General features: G+C 44.8%; 1 protein-coding gene across 1 annotated transcript in view; it reads right to left on the reverse strand.

The window, feature by feature from the left end:
- Positions 1 to 1,887: 1,887 nt before the first annotated feature.
- LOC116947459 (cullin-associated NEDD8-dissociated protein 1-like) overlaps positions 1,888 to 17,526 on the reverse strand; it is a 34,243-nt gene continuing 18,604 nt past the window's right edge. Inside the window, exons 14-21 of the mRNA XM_032963224.2 lie at positions 16,885 to 17,178; positions 16,173 to 16,478; positions 13,853 to 14,039; positions 13,483 to 13,578; positions 12,911 to 13,080; positions 12,276 to 12,440; positions 6,190 to 6,297; positions 1,888 to 5,385 (exon numbers count right to left, since the gene is read on the reverse strand). Of these exons, the coding sequence (XP_032819115.1) occupies positions 5,158 to 5,385; positions 6,190 to 6,297; positions 12,276 to 12,440; positions 12,911 to 13,080; positions 13,483 to 13,578; positions 13,853 to 14,039; positions 16,173 to 16,478; positions 16,885 to 17,178 (1,554 nt within the window). The 3' untranslated portion in view covers positions 1,888 to 5,157. The remainder of the gene's footprint in view (positions 5,386 to 6,189; positions 6,298 to 12,275; positions 12,441 to 12,910; positions 13,081 to 13,482; positions 13,579 to 13,852; positions 14,040 to 16,172; positions 16,479 to 16,884; positions 17,179 to 17,526) is intronic.

Genomic DNA, 17,526 nt, shown 5'->3' on the forward strand with positions numbered 1-17,526 from the left:
TTCAGGAAGGTGAGAGACTCGATCAGCTGAGCTTTCTTATCCCGGAGTTTGTTGAAGGATCTTAAAGTTATGTGAAAACCCTCCCCGTAGAGGCGATTAAATTTTGATTTAAAGCTTTCGTGACTGCAGTAATTCATATTCTTAGTTTTTTCGGTAAAGTCACGTTGAAGGGAAACAACAAAATAATAAAATATATATAAAACAATAAAAAAATTCTCACGACGTTTCGACCATAACTCAAACGGTCGTCTTCAGGTGTGTTGGTTTGCATAAATGTATTTTTAAACGGCGCATTTATTTATTTAAAAAAAACCGTTAGCGCCACGCGCAACGATTTGGCAGTTTATTTAGGACTAGTCCATCTATATTCTGAAAAGAGGAGGGGGGAGACGAAATTTTTTATAATGTATGCTGTCTGAAAGCCACTGTAAGCGTGAACAATCAATTAAGACCTGAAATGGTTTATCAAATCTTTCCAATGATTGCTAAGATAGAATCCATCTTCTCGGTTGAAATTGTCTCTGTGCTTGTATATGTGGATAGCCTCATGAACGAATCTCTCATGGAAGCCAGATGGCTTACAAAGAACCTCTGTCTTGTAAAAGTCAATGGCATGTGAGCCTACTGAATTAGAACAATGATGTGCCACGGCCGAGGTGTTGGTCCTACCGTGTTTAAGGTCTGCTTTGTGTTCACAAATGCGGTCCGAGACATGGCGTTTGGTTTCTCCAATGTAACTACTACCACAGAGGCAACTTAGTTTGTAGACACCAGGGTATTGTATGTCCGGAATCACATCTTTTACAGACGGAACCAGATCACGGATTTTATGTAATGTGTTGAAACGGACCTGGATCTTGTGTTTATTCAAGATTTTGGAGATCTTTTTTGTGATCCCCGCAATGTAGGGTAAAGTGATGGTTTTGAAAGGCTCCTCAAGAGGGTTCTTCTTAATTTATATTTACGCGATTTAACCCAACCCACACCCGCCCCCGTATTATGGATATTGGTCGCGAAAGCCGACGTCTTAAACCGATTCTTTGCTCTTCGGCCAAGCTGCAGCCCGCACTGACCGGCTTGCTGAAGGTCAAATTACCCGAAAGGCATGGGGAGGGAGGCCTCCATTCCAGCAAAAGGCTTGTCACAGCACGTGCATGCTGCAGTGCTAGCTATGCCGAACATGTTGCAGGTCTCGACGAGATGTGAATTTAAAAATAAATTAAATTCGGTACGAGACGTGAATTGTCACGATTTGGCCAGCTATCCGTTTCAAAGGTTACCGTTTTAACGATTTGGACTGTTTAATCCATATGGACTCGTTTTTACCGGGTTTCGTTCGTGCCATCTCGTACTTTACTCGTACTTGTTTTCTTCGGTTTCGTTCGTATGTCTCTACTGTATGATCTCACCTAGTTTCTTCCGTTTGGTCTGTCGAGCCCGGGGAAAGAGCAACAGGGAAAGAGGGGCAGCGAGAGAACGTAACAAGCAGAGTAGGATATGATTAGGCAATTGAGATTGGAAACAGAGAAGTGGGAATAAGGGGGACGAAAGGCGAGATAAACCGGAAGATCAGGGAGGGAAGTGAGCTAGATACCGTGGAGGATGGTACATCGGATTCGAGAAAGATGGAAATAAGGTAAAGCGAGAAATCGAGACAAATTGCTACATACAGTACAGAGAAGGCAAGAGAAAGGTGGAGAGACGGGGCTCTATATACGAATACAAGTTTTGCTGGCTGTGAGGGACGGAGAGCCACGTCCAAAAGATGTGCGGGTTGCTCATCTCGATTAAACGATACCAACTACATTATCACTTACAACTTCGGCAATACAAATGCGTAGTGGGAACTTACAAAGAGTGTTGTTTAAACGCACAGTGGAAGCCCTGGAGTTTATGAAGTTTTTGCAATATTTATTGCAGCCTTTTCCACACAACAATCACATTTCCTTTTATTTTCTCGTATTATTTTTAAAGAATTTAAATTATGACCTGCTGTCAAACATTTCTTTACCCCCCTCCCCCCATCCCATAGCTATTTCGTGGATATGTCACCCTGAAAAAAAAAACCGCTGCCGGCTTGAAGCAAATAAAAACAAGAGTAACATATGCAGAGAAGCGCATGAAACCAAACGTCAAAATGCATTTTCTTTTGTTCTTAGGAAAAGCTGCAGCAACCTGGCAGTGGAGCATCCCACATGACACCGGTGGTGGTGAACTTTGCGCCAAGATTTGGGAGAGGTTAACGCAAAAAGGTACCCATCACCATGCCCCCTGGCAATCCAGCGTGAGCCGTGCACAGGATAGCACTCGATAGGGGGGGCAAAAACATCTGCATGTCTACAGTTGACACTATGAAAATTACCGACATTCACTTCCATGGATATCCACAAAAGCGATCACTGTCGAATTTCATCGCAATCTATTAAAGCGACTTCCTTAACATTCCATTTTATTTTTTAAATAAATGTGTTTTTCCAGTGTATTTTTATAACCCTAAACAACAATGAATGTGGGTTGGTGCAATACAAAAAATACTATAGAATGCTGCAAAGGTCACTTAAATGCGTAACTTCCTAAACTCCAGTCCTTGCAACTGTAACACATTACACCTTGCAGAGTTCACATGTTTTGTCCACTCACATGCAAACTGATGTACATTTCATGCACGTGATAACTATTGAAGCAAACCATCCAGGCTGTGATAGGAAATGAAGATGCAAGCTTGAAAATCCCTAGGCTAAATAGGCCTTAGCGCGAGTCGCTTGAACAGATATCTCTGCCAGTAAATGTTGGTCGGCTAAGACAAATGCAATGTTGTGCTTTCAGATATTCGCCTCCACAGAGCACTACATGGGTGGGAGCCACTGCGCAGAACTTGGTCTGGCGTGGCACCATACATTTATTTTGAAATGATGGACACGTGCAAGTGAATGTCTGCTTTGAATTCAATAAAAGCAGTGAAATACATTCCATTTAAATCGTTTTTCAGTTCTGTGCTGCATTAGCAGAAGCCTCCATGGATGTCTATTCAACCAAAAAAAATGACCACCCAATCCCTTATATGTCCCAATCCATTGGCCTATGAGGTCTATATTGAATTTGCAAATAGGCCACTTATGTTGAACTCAATTCTGGTTACATATTTTAATGGTCTTGTTGGGAATTTTTTGGGCAGAGGGTAGAATGGGGCAACCGGGAGAAACGCGACACATTTTAATGTTATAGCCAACAAACCATCCCCCTTATCCCACATACACACGTCACAAGTTTGGGGCTCCCATTATATTTGCTTTGCCATGAAATACAATGAGCAAGTTTTGGCGCTGATGCAAATGTCTTAACCTTTAATAACAATGGGCATAACGTGCTCACTGCAGTTTTCCTGGGTGAACACTTTATATTGTAATGACGTGTTCATTTGCCAAACGTGTCAAGTAAATAAAAAATGCTTAAACCAAACAAAAATCCATCAAGATGCAATGCTTAAAAAAAAGCATTGCACAGTAAGTTAGTGTCTTGTCCATCTGATAACAAAGGAAAGACGACTCAGACTCAATGCCTCATTCATATCCAGGATCAACCAACCACAGTATCCACTTGCACCAGTTAGTAATTATGAATGACACCTCCACGTTATCATTATTACTTTGTGACTTTTTAAAGCACATCAACAATAAAGGAGACACCTTCCAATTCATGCTCAACCCAAGTTTGCAAGGCTGAATCGACCTTAAAGTGCAGTTGTTAAAGTTTATTTCTTGCATTATGCACTATGCATTCTTTCGTTGTAAGTGAAAGTCTAAAATAAATGTGATTACTTGTCGTTTGTATCGATGCCCAATAGCAATTGATGTCCCCCACATCATTAAACTGATATACGGTCTTTCTTGCGCATATACAGCATACACATTCAGGTCTTCACTTTTTCAAAAGTTTTATAGAAAAAGCCTTGCAACATTTTGCGTTTTATAAACAGCATTTTTTTTTTGCATTCAGTGATGATCTGATTGATAGTTTGTATGCTATTTTTATGGGTTGCAGAAAAAACACATCCACACACATGAACACAAACAAGAAGGGGCCCACCCACAGTCTACGTTAGTAGATGAACATGTGGACAAACGGTGCGGCAGTTGCCGTACCTTTATGTTCTCAGGAGTATTCAGCTTTCTACACATTACATCCGTTTGGCGAAAAGACAGATCGCACAGTACACATTCAGTTTCGCAGCGGCTGGCAACATGCAGAATGAGGCAAGACGAACGGAAACAAAAGTTTTAAAGGGCACTTTTCCTGCAGAGTGACGCTATTCACCGGCAACAGCACGCGAAACATGACCCTGTCGGTTTAAGGTGAATGCCAACTATAGTTTGCTTGCATTACAGTACTGTGAGCAGAATAATGATGCTTTGTTTGATATCACCAAACTGGTGGCAGGATGCACTCCAATTTTTTTCTAAATGCACACAGTGTAAGCACCAGGTAAAACAAATAGAAAATAAACCACCGAAGAAAAGAAAAAAAACGCCCATAAAAATTAAGTCCTGCAGACAAAACATAAATTGTATAAACAAATCAGTACATTTATTCAGGTGCACAGTTTTGCCTGGCCGAAGAGCAGTAAGTGTGCATGCCATTGAGCCAGGAGTTCGAACAGTGGGATCCAACTATGATGAATTATCTTACACACTGGGTGTGGACAACATTGCTATGAGGATATACAACCCGACAATACTGTTACCGTAAGTGCAATTAAATTCAACGCAGCCATGCCTATTGCCAAGTAAGCTCCGTGTTGCACTTAAAGCTGTTGCACCTCAGATGGCTGGGGCAGCTATGGCTGTACAAACTAGAGCCTTTTATCAGTGGACGTGGAAGTCGGAAGGAGGGGCCTCGGAGCCAAACATTGAGAACACAATTATGTGACCGGGCGTCGTCAAAAAACTAACCAAGGAACATCACGCATGCAACAACATGGACCCGAGACGCGATGTTTGTATGGAGCAACTTCGCTTCTCTAGCGTCAGTGATGGGGGGAGCTCGTAAGGATTAAAAGGATGGCGTGGGGGTGGATGGGCGGTCACTGGGCCTGGTGCATAACGGGCCGATTCGAAGTCCCACTGATGGATAGAGCAGGTCAGGGGGGTGGCGAGGGGCCTAACTGGTGTCCATGGTGTCCTGTGCCCCTGAGGAGGCGGCGTCCTTCTGGATGCTCTCGAAGATGGCGGTGAGCTCCTGACTGGAGCTGATCTGGGACTGGAACTCGCTCATCAGGGGGCTCTTCTCCGCCTCGGGGATCGTCAGCAGCGCCGCCACAGCGCGCATCGCCGAGCGCTTCAGCTCGTCCTGCTTCTCAAACTCCTGCTTCACCGAGTTCGCCTTCACCTGCGGCGCGCATTCCAGACAGGACGAGCGTGAGGGGGCGACGCACATTGCAAAGCCCGAGTGGGGACATAGTGATTAGCAATCGAACGGTCTCACGTTTAAATTGTTGGCGACTGGATAATTGAATATTTCATAATATAACATTGCACTCGGGACACTGCCTATTTTGCTCCCATCGGCTATGAAAGCGAGTGTAATATTATCACAACTCCATTTACAAGTACAATGGATATGATGGTTCCCAACAGCCAAGAATTGTTAACTCATTGCATTGGATGGACCAATACAAACAAAAACAAATCCATTGCAACGATTAAAGCTGGGATGATTTCGTCGAATCATTGGCAAAAAAACCGTTGTTTACTTGTACCCCTTTAATAATGACAGCCGCCCCCAAAAAACCTGTCTGCAGAAGGTGGGAAACCCCCAACAAACCACGCCCAGCACAATGTGACTGATGCCGATGATAAACAAAGTTCCGACCATCGGCTCCCACCCAGCGGCACGTGGAAACTGCGGCGAGACATTTTCTGAACATTTTTACATGTTACCTAGTTAGTCGAGTGATCAAACCAATAATCGTTCAGCATTACTTAATAGTTTAATAGCCCAGCTCCAGTGATGATGCTCAATTTCTGTGAGCTGACAACTTGCATTGCCCACCGATGCCACTCCCTGCTTGTGAGCGACTCGCTGACTTAGACAACTCACTAATGCATCATCGCCAACTTCGCTGCCAGCTCAGACAATGCACCGAGCCACCTTGTGTATCGTTTATTTCACCACCGTTGCCGAGACACCCACCTTGTTGGTGCAGGTGGCGCGAAGGGGCTCCACCAGACGGTCAAGCCGCTGCAGCACGGCGCTGGGGCACAGTGTGGACAGCCTCACCAGCATCAAGAACGTCAGCATCTGCATGCGGCGGAGCGAACCAACGGCTTACAAAGAGCTGCACGCAGACCTCCGATTAGCGCGGTTGGCTACATACGGTGCGAAAGTTCAACATATATACATACGATAGACAAGTGGCACACGACACACATTGTGTATTGTGACCACTCCCAATCACTAATATAACGAGCGTGACGTCACTCCACGTCGACCAGCCCCCTTCATTAATAATCATTAACGGGTGACGTCACGTCACATGGAGCACCCCCCTCATTAATAATCATGAGTGCATGACGTGATGCCCCCCCCCTAATTAATAATCATTAGCGGGTGACGTCACTCCACATGGAGCTCCCCCGCCTCATCAATAATCATGAGCTGATGACGTCACTCATGTGGACTCGCCCCCACCCCCTCATTAATAATCATGAGCGGTAATAAAAATATAGTTAATAAAAAATACAAATAATTAATATAAAATGCCAGTATGCTCACCGAGGTTAAGAACCAGGCTACATCTTCTTGGTTCTTTCAGTAAAGTCACGTAGAATGGGGATAAAATAATAATAAAAAATGAAAATTCTCCCGACGTTTCGGAGGCAACACAAGCTTCCGTCTTCAGGTGGGACAGTCACAGCAAGATCGCTGATCAAGTGGGGAAGGGCTCTGAGAGCCTCCAGCTTAAATACAGGTTAAGGGGGGGGGGGGAAGGAGGGCGGGGCCAAGTGGGGGACATTGATGGGGTGTGGGGCTAAGTTAATCATTCTTTTGCTCTGTTGATGGTGCGGTACGTCCGGTAGACCAATGCACGGAGGCAGTGGGAAAACATTTTGAGTTATACAATGCGTTACTGTGCACTACCCTATACTTGAGACGATAAAATATTAGACTTTTAATATTACACTGTCTTATTCTGTCAACCTTAATGTATGACACACTGCTGTATATTCATTATGCAATTACGATACTATATATTGCCTTATGAATTATGTTAAACATTACGATGCTGTACTATTTATTATTACACATGTTATAAACCATACCATTGACTGTGGTGTGAAAGATATCAAGAGGCAGTGCTAGCGAATGGACTGCGGTCTGAAGGTCACCGCAAAATGCAATCAATTAAGAAATGAAATGGTTTATAACATCTTTCCAATGGTTACTAAGCCAGATTCCATCTTCTCGGTTGAAATTGTCTCTGTGTTTGTATATGTGGATGGCCTCATGAAAGAATCTCTCATGGTAGCCGGATGGCTTGCAAAGAACCTCTGTCTTGGAGAAGTCAATGTCATGTGAGCCCACTGAATTATAACAGTGATCTGCCATGGCCGAGGAGTTAGTCCTACCGTGTTTCAAGTCTGCTTTATGTTCGCGGATGCGTTCCGAGATATGTCGTTTGGTTTCTCCAATGTAGCTGCTACCACAGAGGCAACTTGGTTTGTAAACACCCGGGTACTGTATATCTGGAACATCATCTTTTACAGACGGAACCAGATCACGGATTGTATGTACCGTGTTGAATCGGACCTGGATCTTGTGTTTATTCAGGATTTTGGAAATCTTTTTTGGGACCCCAGCAATTTAGGGTAAGGTGATGGTTTTGAATGGCTCCTCAAGAGGAAACTTCTTTGTGACTTGAGTGATGGCTTTGCAGATTGTGTAGTCAGAGTAACCATTAGCCTTGAGAGCTTGGTGTACATGTTTGAGTTCACTGGCAATGTGATCCTGGTCGGAAATGCACTGGGCTCTATGGTATAGAGTCTTGATGAGGGAATTCTCCTGGGATGGATGGTGGTGTGAATCCGGTTTTAAGTAAACATCCGTATGGGTAGCTTTCCTGTAGACAGAGTGGCTCATTGAACCATCAGGTCTCCTTTTAATTAAGACATCCAAAAATGGTAGGTTGCCATCTTTTTCGACCTCCATGGTGAATCTGATGGCTCGGTGTATGGAATTGATGTGGTCGAGGAATTGGTCTAGAGCATGAAGGCCATGTGGCCAGATGACAAAGGTGTCATCCACGTACCTCTTCCATACGGTCGGGCGTAGAGTGGCAGTCTGGATGGCGTCAGTTTCAAATTTTTCCATGAACACGTTGGCTACAACCGGAGATAGAGGGGAGCCCATTGGGGGGCCCTCAGTTTGTTTGTAGAAAGTTCCATTCCAGGTTAAGTATGTGTTGGTTAAGCAGTGTCTCACCAGGGGGGGTACATCAGTATGCAGTCCTTGATGAACCAAGTCTTCAATGATTGCGATGGTGTCAGGTATCGGAACTGTGGTGAATAAGGAAACCCACTTCAAAACTGACAAGCAAGTCATCTGGGGACAGGGAAATTCCCTTGATTGTCGATACCAGGTGAGTAGAGTTTAGTACCGCAGAAGTGTTTTTTCCAGTAAAAGGTCGCAGAATATCAGACAGAAAACGAGCCAGTTTGTAGGTGGGGGAGTTGATAGTGGAGACGATGGGACGAAGGGGTGTATCTTCTTTATGTATCTTTGGAAGGCCATATAATCTTGGTGGTCTGGCCGCAGAAGGTTTCAACGAGAACTGTTTGGTTTGATCAATTAATGCTGTTGGATCAGAAATGATTTTGTTGGTTTTAGTCACCAGGCTGTTGGTGGGGTCTCTTCTTATTTTTGTATAGCTGCCATCGTTGAGTAGTTCCTGAATTTTGTTGTTGTATTCTATTTTGTCCATGATGACAGTGGAATTGCCCTTGTCGGCTGAGAGGATGACAATGTCATCTCTCTTATTTAATTGAGAATTCAAAGCGCTCATCCTTGCTGATGTTGCTAGGTGGCATCTTAGCGTTTTTGAGGGTTGCAGCGATTTCAGATCTTGCTACGTCTGCAGCGATGTAACTCAGGCCCTTGAGTGCAACGTCGACATGGGCAATGATATCATTAACTGGTATGTGTCTAGGTGTGACTGCAAAGTTTAGTCCTTTAGCTAAAACAGATTTCAGACCATCAGAGATAGAGCTGTTACTGCGATTGATTACGACTTTGTTAAAGTCTAGCTTTTCGGTGTGTGGGTCCGATTTCTTGTATGAAAGGCGGTTGAATTTGGAAATCAAATTGTCCTTAACTTTGGTCGATATAGTGGCAGCTGAGGAGGTAGTCATATTGTCTACATCAGTGGTTCTTAACCTTGTTGGAGGTACCGAACCCCACCAGTTTCATATGCGCATTCACCGAACCCCTCTTTAGTGAAAAATAAAATGTGATTTTTTTCAAATTCAAGACATAGATATGTTTTTTACTGGTACACAAAATGAGCCGTGCATGAACATTACCTTGTTCAAGGAATAAAACCAACACAATGCATAAACTCACAACAAATTACATACCTGGAAATCAATGTGACTTCTGCTGTTGCCTTTGAGAGATCAGTTCAGATATGCGTGGCTTCACCTTGGCAAGTGCCACTCTCATGTCATTTTCACAGCAAAGTCTGTTCCTTTTCTTCGTTTTTATGTCCAGCATCCTCGAAAAGGATTGCTCACAAAGATATGTTGTAACAAATGGTATAAAAAAATCCAGGGCTTTCTTAGCAATAACTGGATACTTGTTCATTTGTCGACACCAAAACGTTGAGAGCGTTGTTGTTCTGAAGAGTTGCTGTTGAACCTGGCTCTGCTGAATTTCAATGATTTCGTCGAGGAATTCATCATTGACATCTGCTGTTTCAACAGCAAACGTGAACGGCTGTCTCACCCATGCTGGATATGACTCTCTTGTAGGGAAATATCCGTCGAGAGACTTTGCAAGCTCATCTAAGTGCGTGGCAATTGTTTGCTTCAGTTCCGTGGATACAGAAATATCTCCGATTCCACACACATCTTCGATCTTACTTGCACAGTCGTCCAGAAGCGGGAAGTTTGCGAAGTTATTGTTCTCTGTTCGTCGTTTCCATAACGGTAGCTTTTTTTTAAAAGCCTTCAGGTGTTCTTCCGCTTCCATGATATTGACTCCACCACCCTGCATCTGCTGATTGAGATGATTGAGAGCTGCGAATATATCAGCCATGTACGCTAAAATGAGAATGAACTCAGGATTTTTGAAGCAATCTGCATGGCAGTGTTGGTGCTCTTGCAAAAACAGGGCTAATTCCACACGCATGGCAAAAACACGATTCAGCACCTGTCCCCGGGATAACCACCGAATATTAGAATGGAGCAGAAGTACCTCAAATTCAGAGCCCATTTCTTTACACAGCTCACTGAAAATGCGGTGCCTCAGAGCACTTTTTCGCACATAGTTCACACATTCCACCACAGTATTTAATACTTCTGCCATTTTTGGAGGTAAGGTTTTTGTTGCCAACGCATGCCTGTGCAGAATACAATGCGTCGCAATGATGTGTGGTGCATCGGCCTTTACTAGCGCACCAAAACCAGACTTTCTTCCCAGCATGACTGGAGCTCCGTCCGTACAAACTGCAGAAACCATATCCCATGAAAGATTGTTGTCTCTGAAGAAGTCATCCACAAGCTTCTTCACATCGGCTGCCTTCGTTGTTGTTGTAAGAGGCTTACAAAATAAAAACTCTTCTTTTATCATGTCGTCTTTCACATAGCGTACAAAAACAGCAAGCTGGCTTAGATCAGAAACGTCTGTGGTTTCGTCGAGTTGAAGGCTGAATTTTGCCGGGCTTGAAATCAGATCCGCGACTACTTGAGCCAAGATGTCTTTACTCATGTCTTCTATTCTGTCAGTGACGGTGTCATTTGAAAGGGGAATTTGGGATAATTTACCTTCGGCCGCTGTTCCGAGTATCAGATTCGCCATCTTTAATGCAGCTGGTTTCACAAGTGTTTCACCAATGGTGTGTGGCTTGCCCTGCTTTGCGATCAGGTAAGCAACTTCGTACGATGCTGTCAGGATCGGTTTGTTAACAGGTACAAATCCAAGAGCAGGCAGAGTGGCCCTTTCATCGAATCTGGCTCTCTTCACCCTGAATTCAGCAAGTGTTGTGTTCTTGTATTCCCCGTCTCCATGCAGCTTCAAGAAGTGTTCCTTTAGTTTTGCCGGTGCAAGACTATAGTTGCTCAACTTGGCGTTGCAAATCATGCAGATAGGACGCTCACTCCCATCACGTTCCGTGATACATGAGAATCCATGTTGTACATATTCGTCCGACCACTTTCTTCTTTTTGCCCGACATAGTTAGTATGGATAAAATATTAAAGAAATCACACGACGTACGACAACAACAGTCACACGTTGACTACTGAGTACGCACTAAATTCCCCGCAGCGCTGATTGGCCAAGCAGTGTAGCATGATCATCTGCAGCCAGTGATGGCCAAGCGGGCCGTGTGTGTCATCACAAATTTACACAATAATTCAAGTGTGTCCGGACCTCCGTGGCGGGGGCTCTGCCGAACCCCTGAGATCGACTCACCGAACCCCTGGGGTTCGATCGAACCCAGGTTAAGAACCACTGGTCTACATGTTCCCAATCCGATGTAGACATTGTTGCCGCCAATGATAAGCGTGACTTTCCCGAAAGAATCAAGAAGATGAATCCCTGCAGTCACGAAAGCTTTAAATCGAAACCCGGCTACAGCCTACATTATAGACTGCCAGTACATTCACCCAGTTTATATAACCATTGCTAGTCTACATTATGGCTTCCTGCTCAAATGAGCCACTGGTAGAAGATCCATGATCCTATAACATTGACGGACCACTCCATAAACAACCACTGCTTATTTTCCACAAACTACTTCTGATTTTATTGTCCCCATATGGATAAAAGGGCTTCGAAACTGAGTGTGAGCCATGCGCTCTAACCACCGTGCCCACATTCCCAGATAAGTATATAATATTGTGTGAATTGAGTGGAAAACAGACCTAGGGGAGACCTGTAAACTATAGTCCGACAACCACTGATAAAAATAATGAAACTCACCTTCACTGACTAAACAATGATGCGGCTTTACTGGCCAACAAATTAAGAAATGCAAATACCAAAAAGAAAATCAAAAGTGCCTTAATGTCGTAGTGGTCCTTCAGGCCGTCCTCCACGTGGTTGAGGAACTCGAAGATATCCAGGCGATCGAGGCAGGTGTCGAGCAGCGTGTACATGCACTCAAACGCTGCCTTGCGGATGTCCAGACCGTCATCCACCGTGTGCTTGAAGGGACCCATCTCCACCTGCATGCACGACATGGCAACATAAACACAACGTCAAGAAGCATAATAAACCATCACACGAACGCCGGTCGTCCTTGCAGCGGCGGCTTTCGGCAAGCCATTGAACAAAGACCGTCACACTGCATCGCGTGTTCGGATGCACTTCTGCGGTCGTCTGGAACGCTGTTCACTACCAGATATTAAGCACTTTTAAATCTAGATTGAAAACAAATTACTTTAAAACTGCTTTTTGTGTTTATTGTCCTTCCCCCACACCTCTGATTAGCGTGGTTGCCTACATCCAGTGCAAAAGAAGTTTAACGTACACAGCTTCCATGGACAGCCAACGGAAGTCAACTCAAGTGAACTCAAGTTGGCCTAAACGCAAGTTGAAGGACAACTCTAGTCGGTCTAACAACAAAAAAAGTGGCGTTCATTTTCCAGGTTACCCATATTTTCCTTCAGTTTTAATTTGTGACGAGTTGTCGCACCTCTCTGATGAGCTCCTTGCGGACTTTGGTTTCATTGTAGAGATGCGGCAGGATGCAGTCCAGCAGGTCGCGGATGAGAGACGGCTTGTTGTGCGCCGCCGAGTTGAACGTGACAAGGGAAACGCGCCGCACGTTGAGGTCCTGGTCCTCCAGCGTCTTCAAGAAGTCGCCTTTAATGGGGAGCGGTCACCAAGTCAGTGCACGGCTACTCGCATGCTACGTCTCGCTTGTGAAAATAGCAATCCACTGGTGGATAGACAACCTCCATATTCAACATGGAGTAGGGAGAATTTATTGGTAGTTACCAGTCACCAGGCAATTTCCCAAACAAATTGGTTTACATAAACTTACGCAAACCATGCCTCTCACACCTCAGCTATGAAACAAAAACAAATTAACTTAAAAATGTAGTTAATCTGAATTAAAGTGATGAAAATGTGCATTTATAACTTTATCAGAAATATCCGGGAACATTAGGCTCCATGCATTGGAAAATGCAAACATTGAATATTTTCCGGATATACTCTTTTTGCACACGAGTGATGCAGACAGACGAGACCCGCATTGTTTACCAATGCAGCTCTTTAGCAGGGAGTCCACAGCCTGTGGCTGGTCAGAGATGGTGAACTTGACTGCAGTCACAACTGTGCTCCGAGCATGAGCTGAAGCTGGTCGGGAAAATTCGGGATTGAGGGGGAAGAACGCACACAATTCAGCATTTGGGTGAATAGTTTAAAATCAATCCTTTTGAAATAACATTTCCCACATTTATTAGGCTTGACAGGTATGCACTCAGCTCAAAAGCATTTACATCTCGACCGTGCCAAGTAGCGCGATTTTCTCGGAAGGAATTCCAAAACCAGTCGAGGAAACTGAAATTGAAGCCTTGCACTCGAAAACGTTCCACGTGGGCAGCCTTGCAAGCAACGGTGCACATCGTACCGGACGTGAGGTATCCCTTGAGCCGGGGTAAGAGTGTGGCGGGGTCGATGAGGGTCAGCTTGCCGAGACACTCGGCCACCACGTTCCTCGTGCCCTCCTCGGCGCACTCGCAATGCTTGAAGAGCAGCGCCCAGATGTCTTCTACGTACGGCTTCAGCGACGCCACTTGTGCCGAACTAATCACCTCCTTAAAAGTCAGGGATTTGCAAGTAAAGGAGAAGTGAGGTTGAGAACATCTGTTGGCCGTTTAATCTGGCAGGCGGACGGACTGCGGGAGTATAGCAAGTGACTAACATTAGGGGGGGTGGAGGGATGTGCAGCACCTGCTATGCCGGCTGGAACAATGCAACATCAGTTCGGCAAGTGTCAGAAATTCCAAATTATAAGGAAATGCCAATTGGCAGTAAGTTGGGTTGTCGGTCCTGAATACTCTATAATGCTTCCAACAGTGCACAGTAAAATTACAGTTTTATTTCATTTTCCCAACCCCCACAGAATTATCTTCAGTCTGGAGATTTATTATTGCATTCGACGTGGCACATTTTCATTGAAACGAGAAACTAAGTCACCTGATGTAGCTGTGTACCATTCCTTACCAGGAAAAAACGTTAAAGCAACATTGTGAACTGCTTTGTTGTTTTCAAAAGTTCAATACTTGTGTTGGCTACGTACATACAAAATTAGGCTTGCAATTGAATACCGGTTCTCGAACATCATGAAGGCTGTGATAAGATCAAGGTAGCCAATGAGAATTTGTTTTAAAAAATAGCTCTCTTTGGACAATGAATAGATTTCCAAGGTATGATTGCTGGCAGTTCATTGAAAACTATGGCTGGCTGACTTTGAATTCTGAGCAGTTATTTTCATCTCTTGGCTTAGTAACTTTAAGCGCCGATGCAAAATATGTCGCAGTGAGCATGATTTATAAGTCGTGCTCACTGTGACCCCCACGTGTTGCCTTGCTATTTTAAAAGCCAGACAGTGGCGCGTCTTGTTTTGCGCTCTCGGAGGCGGAAACAGAAACTGCTTAATGCTGCTCAAATTGCTCAGTTTATAGTCATAAAGACAAACACATTGCTACCCTTCTATTTTCACTGCGATGATGAACTTACATTGGCAGGTACTAAGAACAGGAAAATAATCAACAGTATGACAAGATATTTTTGATTTAAAGCTTTAGTGACTGCAGGGATTCATATTCTTGGTTCTTTAAAATTTTATTGTTTTATATTTTTATTATTTTATTGTTTCCCTTCTATGTGACTTTACCAAAAGAAGCAGGAATATGACAAGATATTTTTAGAACCCATACAAGTGTTTGTGAAATTTTCTCCACTACTACTGTGATTCCTTCCCCCGCACCTCCGATTAGCACGGTTGGCTACGTACAGTGTGAAAAAAGTCCAACATACATATAACATTAACCACCGCTGGATGTCTCTTTATAACAACACCACTCCTTGTGGTCTTGCGAAGCTACAATTCATCTTACTTGTGTACGTTAACAGATCTCATTCCTAGATCTGCGCAGCGGTCATCCTCAAGTATTTTGTTTTCTTTGTTCCCCATTCAGTCACTCTTTGGTATTCTTCTCCTCCTCGTATTTCCACCACCAGTCAAACGATTATCTAGTATCGGGCACGGGATGATGATGATGTGGCCCGGTCAGCATCCCTGGCGAGGTCTTCCACGGTGCATAGCTCCTCCAGGAGTCAAAAGACCAAGAAGATATGCTCTAAGGTCTGTTTCACCGCAGTCATGCATGTCAGAGTCTTTAGAGTACCCCCCACTTCCACAACAAACTCTTTGTAATTATCGGTAGCAAATTAAATTTTTCTTGCAGAGAACAGTGCGCACCAATGACCAATTGATTACGGTACAGCTGTTTGTCGGCTAAAAATAACACTTGTCTAACTATGAACTGCCCGTCACATGGTTTATATTTAACCTACGGCCCGAACACTTCATTTCGTAAGGCCCGTGGCCACATGAGTTGCATTCAAGGCCTGCAAACAATATTATCCCAACACTGCAATCATGTTATCCACACTAACCAGGTACGAGGCGCGAATATTTTTTACACTGTTGCTAATTTTAGTGCACTAGTTATGTTTGGTGAATTTCTTTCGCACCGTACGTAGCCAACCGTCCTTATCGGAGGTGCGAATGGCTTGTGTTAATGTGTGGAGCCAAAGGTGAAAAAGTTCTACTCGGTCCTCAGTAAAGATAAGTTTCCCCACCCCCGCTTTAAGGGGTTGGTCTGCGGGATTGTTTGGGGTGGTGCAGGGCGAGTGGTTCCCGTGTCCCTCGATGACCGCACCTTCAGTGAGTGCAGCAGGAGGTACTGACGCTTGGGCTGGCTGCCGATCTCCTGCAGCACGAAGGGGAGGTACTGCTGCAAGTTTCCCACGCTCACGTTGCCGAGGGCATATGACGCCGCCGACTTCACCTCCTCGCTGGGCGACGAGAATGCCTCGAGCAGCACGGTCTTGAGGTCACGTTGAGCACTCAGGTCCAAGTGCCGCCCAATCTCGCCCAGCGCCAGCAACGCGAGCAGCCGCACGGCGTCGCTCGACTTGGGGTTGCGTACATCCTGCACGAACTGCGCCGTCACCGACGCTCCCTCCTGTTTCCGAAGGAACACAAATTGGTCACGGGTGCTTGGGATGGCCTAACAAGGACAGTTTGCTTCGGCGGACGAACAGAGATACCAGCACTCTGTCAATGACAAGGGTGATGGTTTTTCTCAAAACAATGGTGGATATATATTTTAAAAAATTACATGAAAAAAAATATTATCACTACCATTGACCAATCACATTTCGCACAGGAAGCAGGGTTTGTTACAAACAAAAACTCGATTTCATTATCGATGCCATGACTCTTGAAATCGATAATACATTCTGGAAGAAAAAAAATCTACAAACAATAACCCTAACAACAGCTGCCATCATTTTCTACTAAGTTATGGTGATATCACCACCATCCGAAAACGCATGCGCGCACACACAGAGATAGTTATGCAGACTTGCCTGCGGGCAGGCTACGGTGAGCGCTGCCACACACTTCGCAATTGAATGGAAGGCCTGCTTGTGCAGCGCCGGCGTGGAGGCCAGGGTGGCCCCTCCGGGCGACGCTGGGGAGGCAGGGGAGACGGGAGACACGGCCCCACCGCTGGCCTGCGCGTACACGGGACCTGTGAGGAGCCGGAGCAGCTCCAGGTAGCCGAGGCTCGTGGTGCGCGTGGCCACGAGGGCCTGGAAGAAGTCGAGCACGGCTGAGAGGGCGCCGCCCTGCAGCAGTGGGGAGCGCACCAGCCCGAGCACCTGCGTGTGGGACGGTGGTGGACGGCGAGTTGTATGGTGGGGGAGAGAGAAAAAAAAATCACAAGCATTAATGAATAATGGTAAATCAAATTACATACAGGCGGTCCTCGGCCCTATGTCAAGTTACGTTCCTAGAAAAGGTGCTGAAAAAGTCGAAATTACATAGGTCAAGATCGGTTTTTCCCAGAGAAACAATGACATATTAAGGGGTTACGTTTATGTCCAAGGGTCAGGGGTATGCAACTTTTTTTATATGAATACAAATTAAATATGTAATAAACTACCAATCTTATGTAAAGTACAATAATAGTGTTTACAAAGTTCTTACCTTGATTCTGGCTTCCGATT

This window comes from Petromyzon marinus, chromosome 30 (assembly GCF_048934315.1).
Source record: "Petromyzon marinus isolate PM22_M1 ecotype Great Lakes invasive population chromosome 30, UKy_Petmar_22M1.pri1.0, whole genome shotgun sequence".
Classification (NCBI taxonomy): Eukaryota; Metazoa; Chordata; class Hyperoartia; order Petromyzontiformes; family Petromyzontidae; genus Petromyzon; species Petromyzon marinus.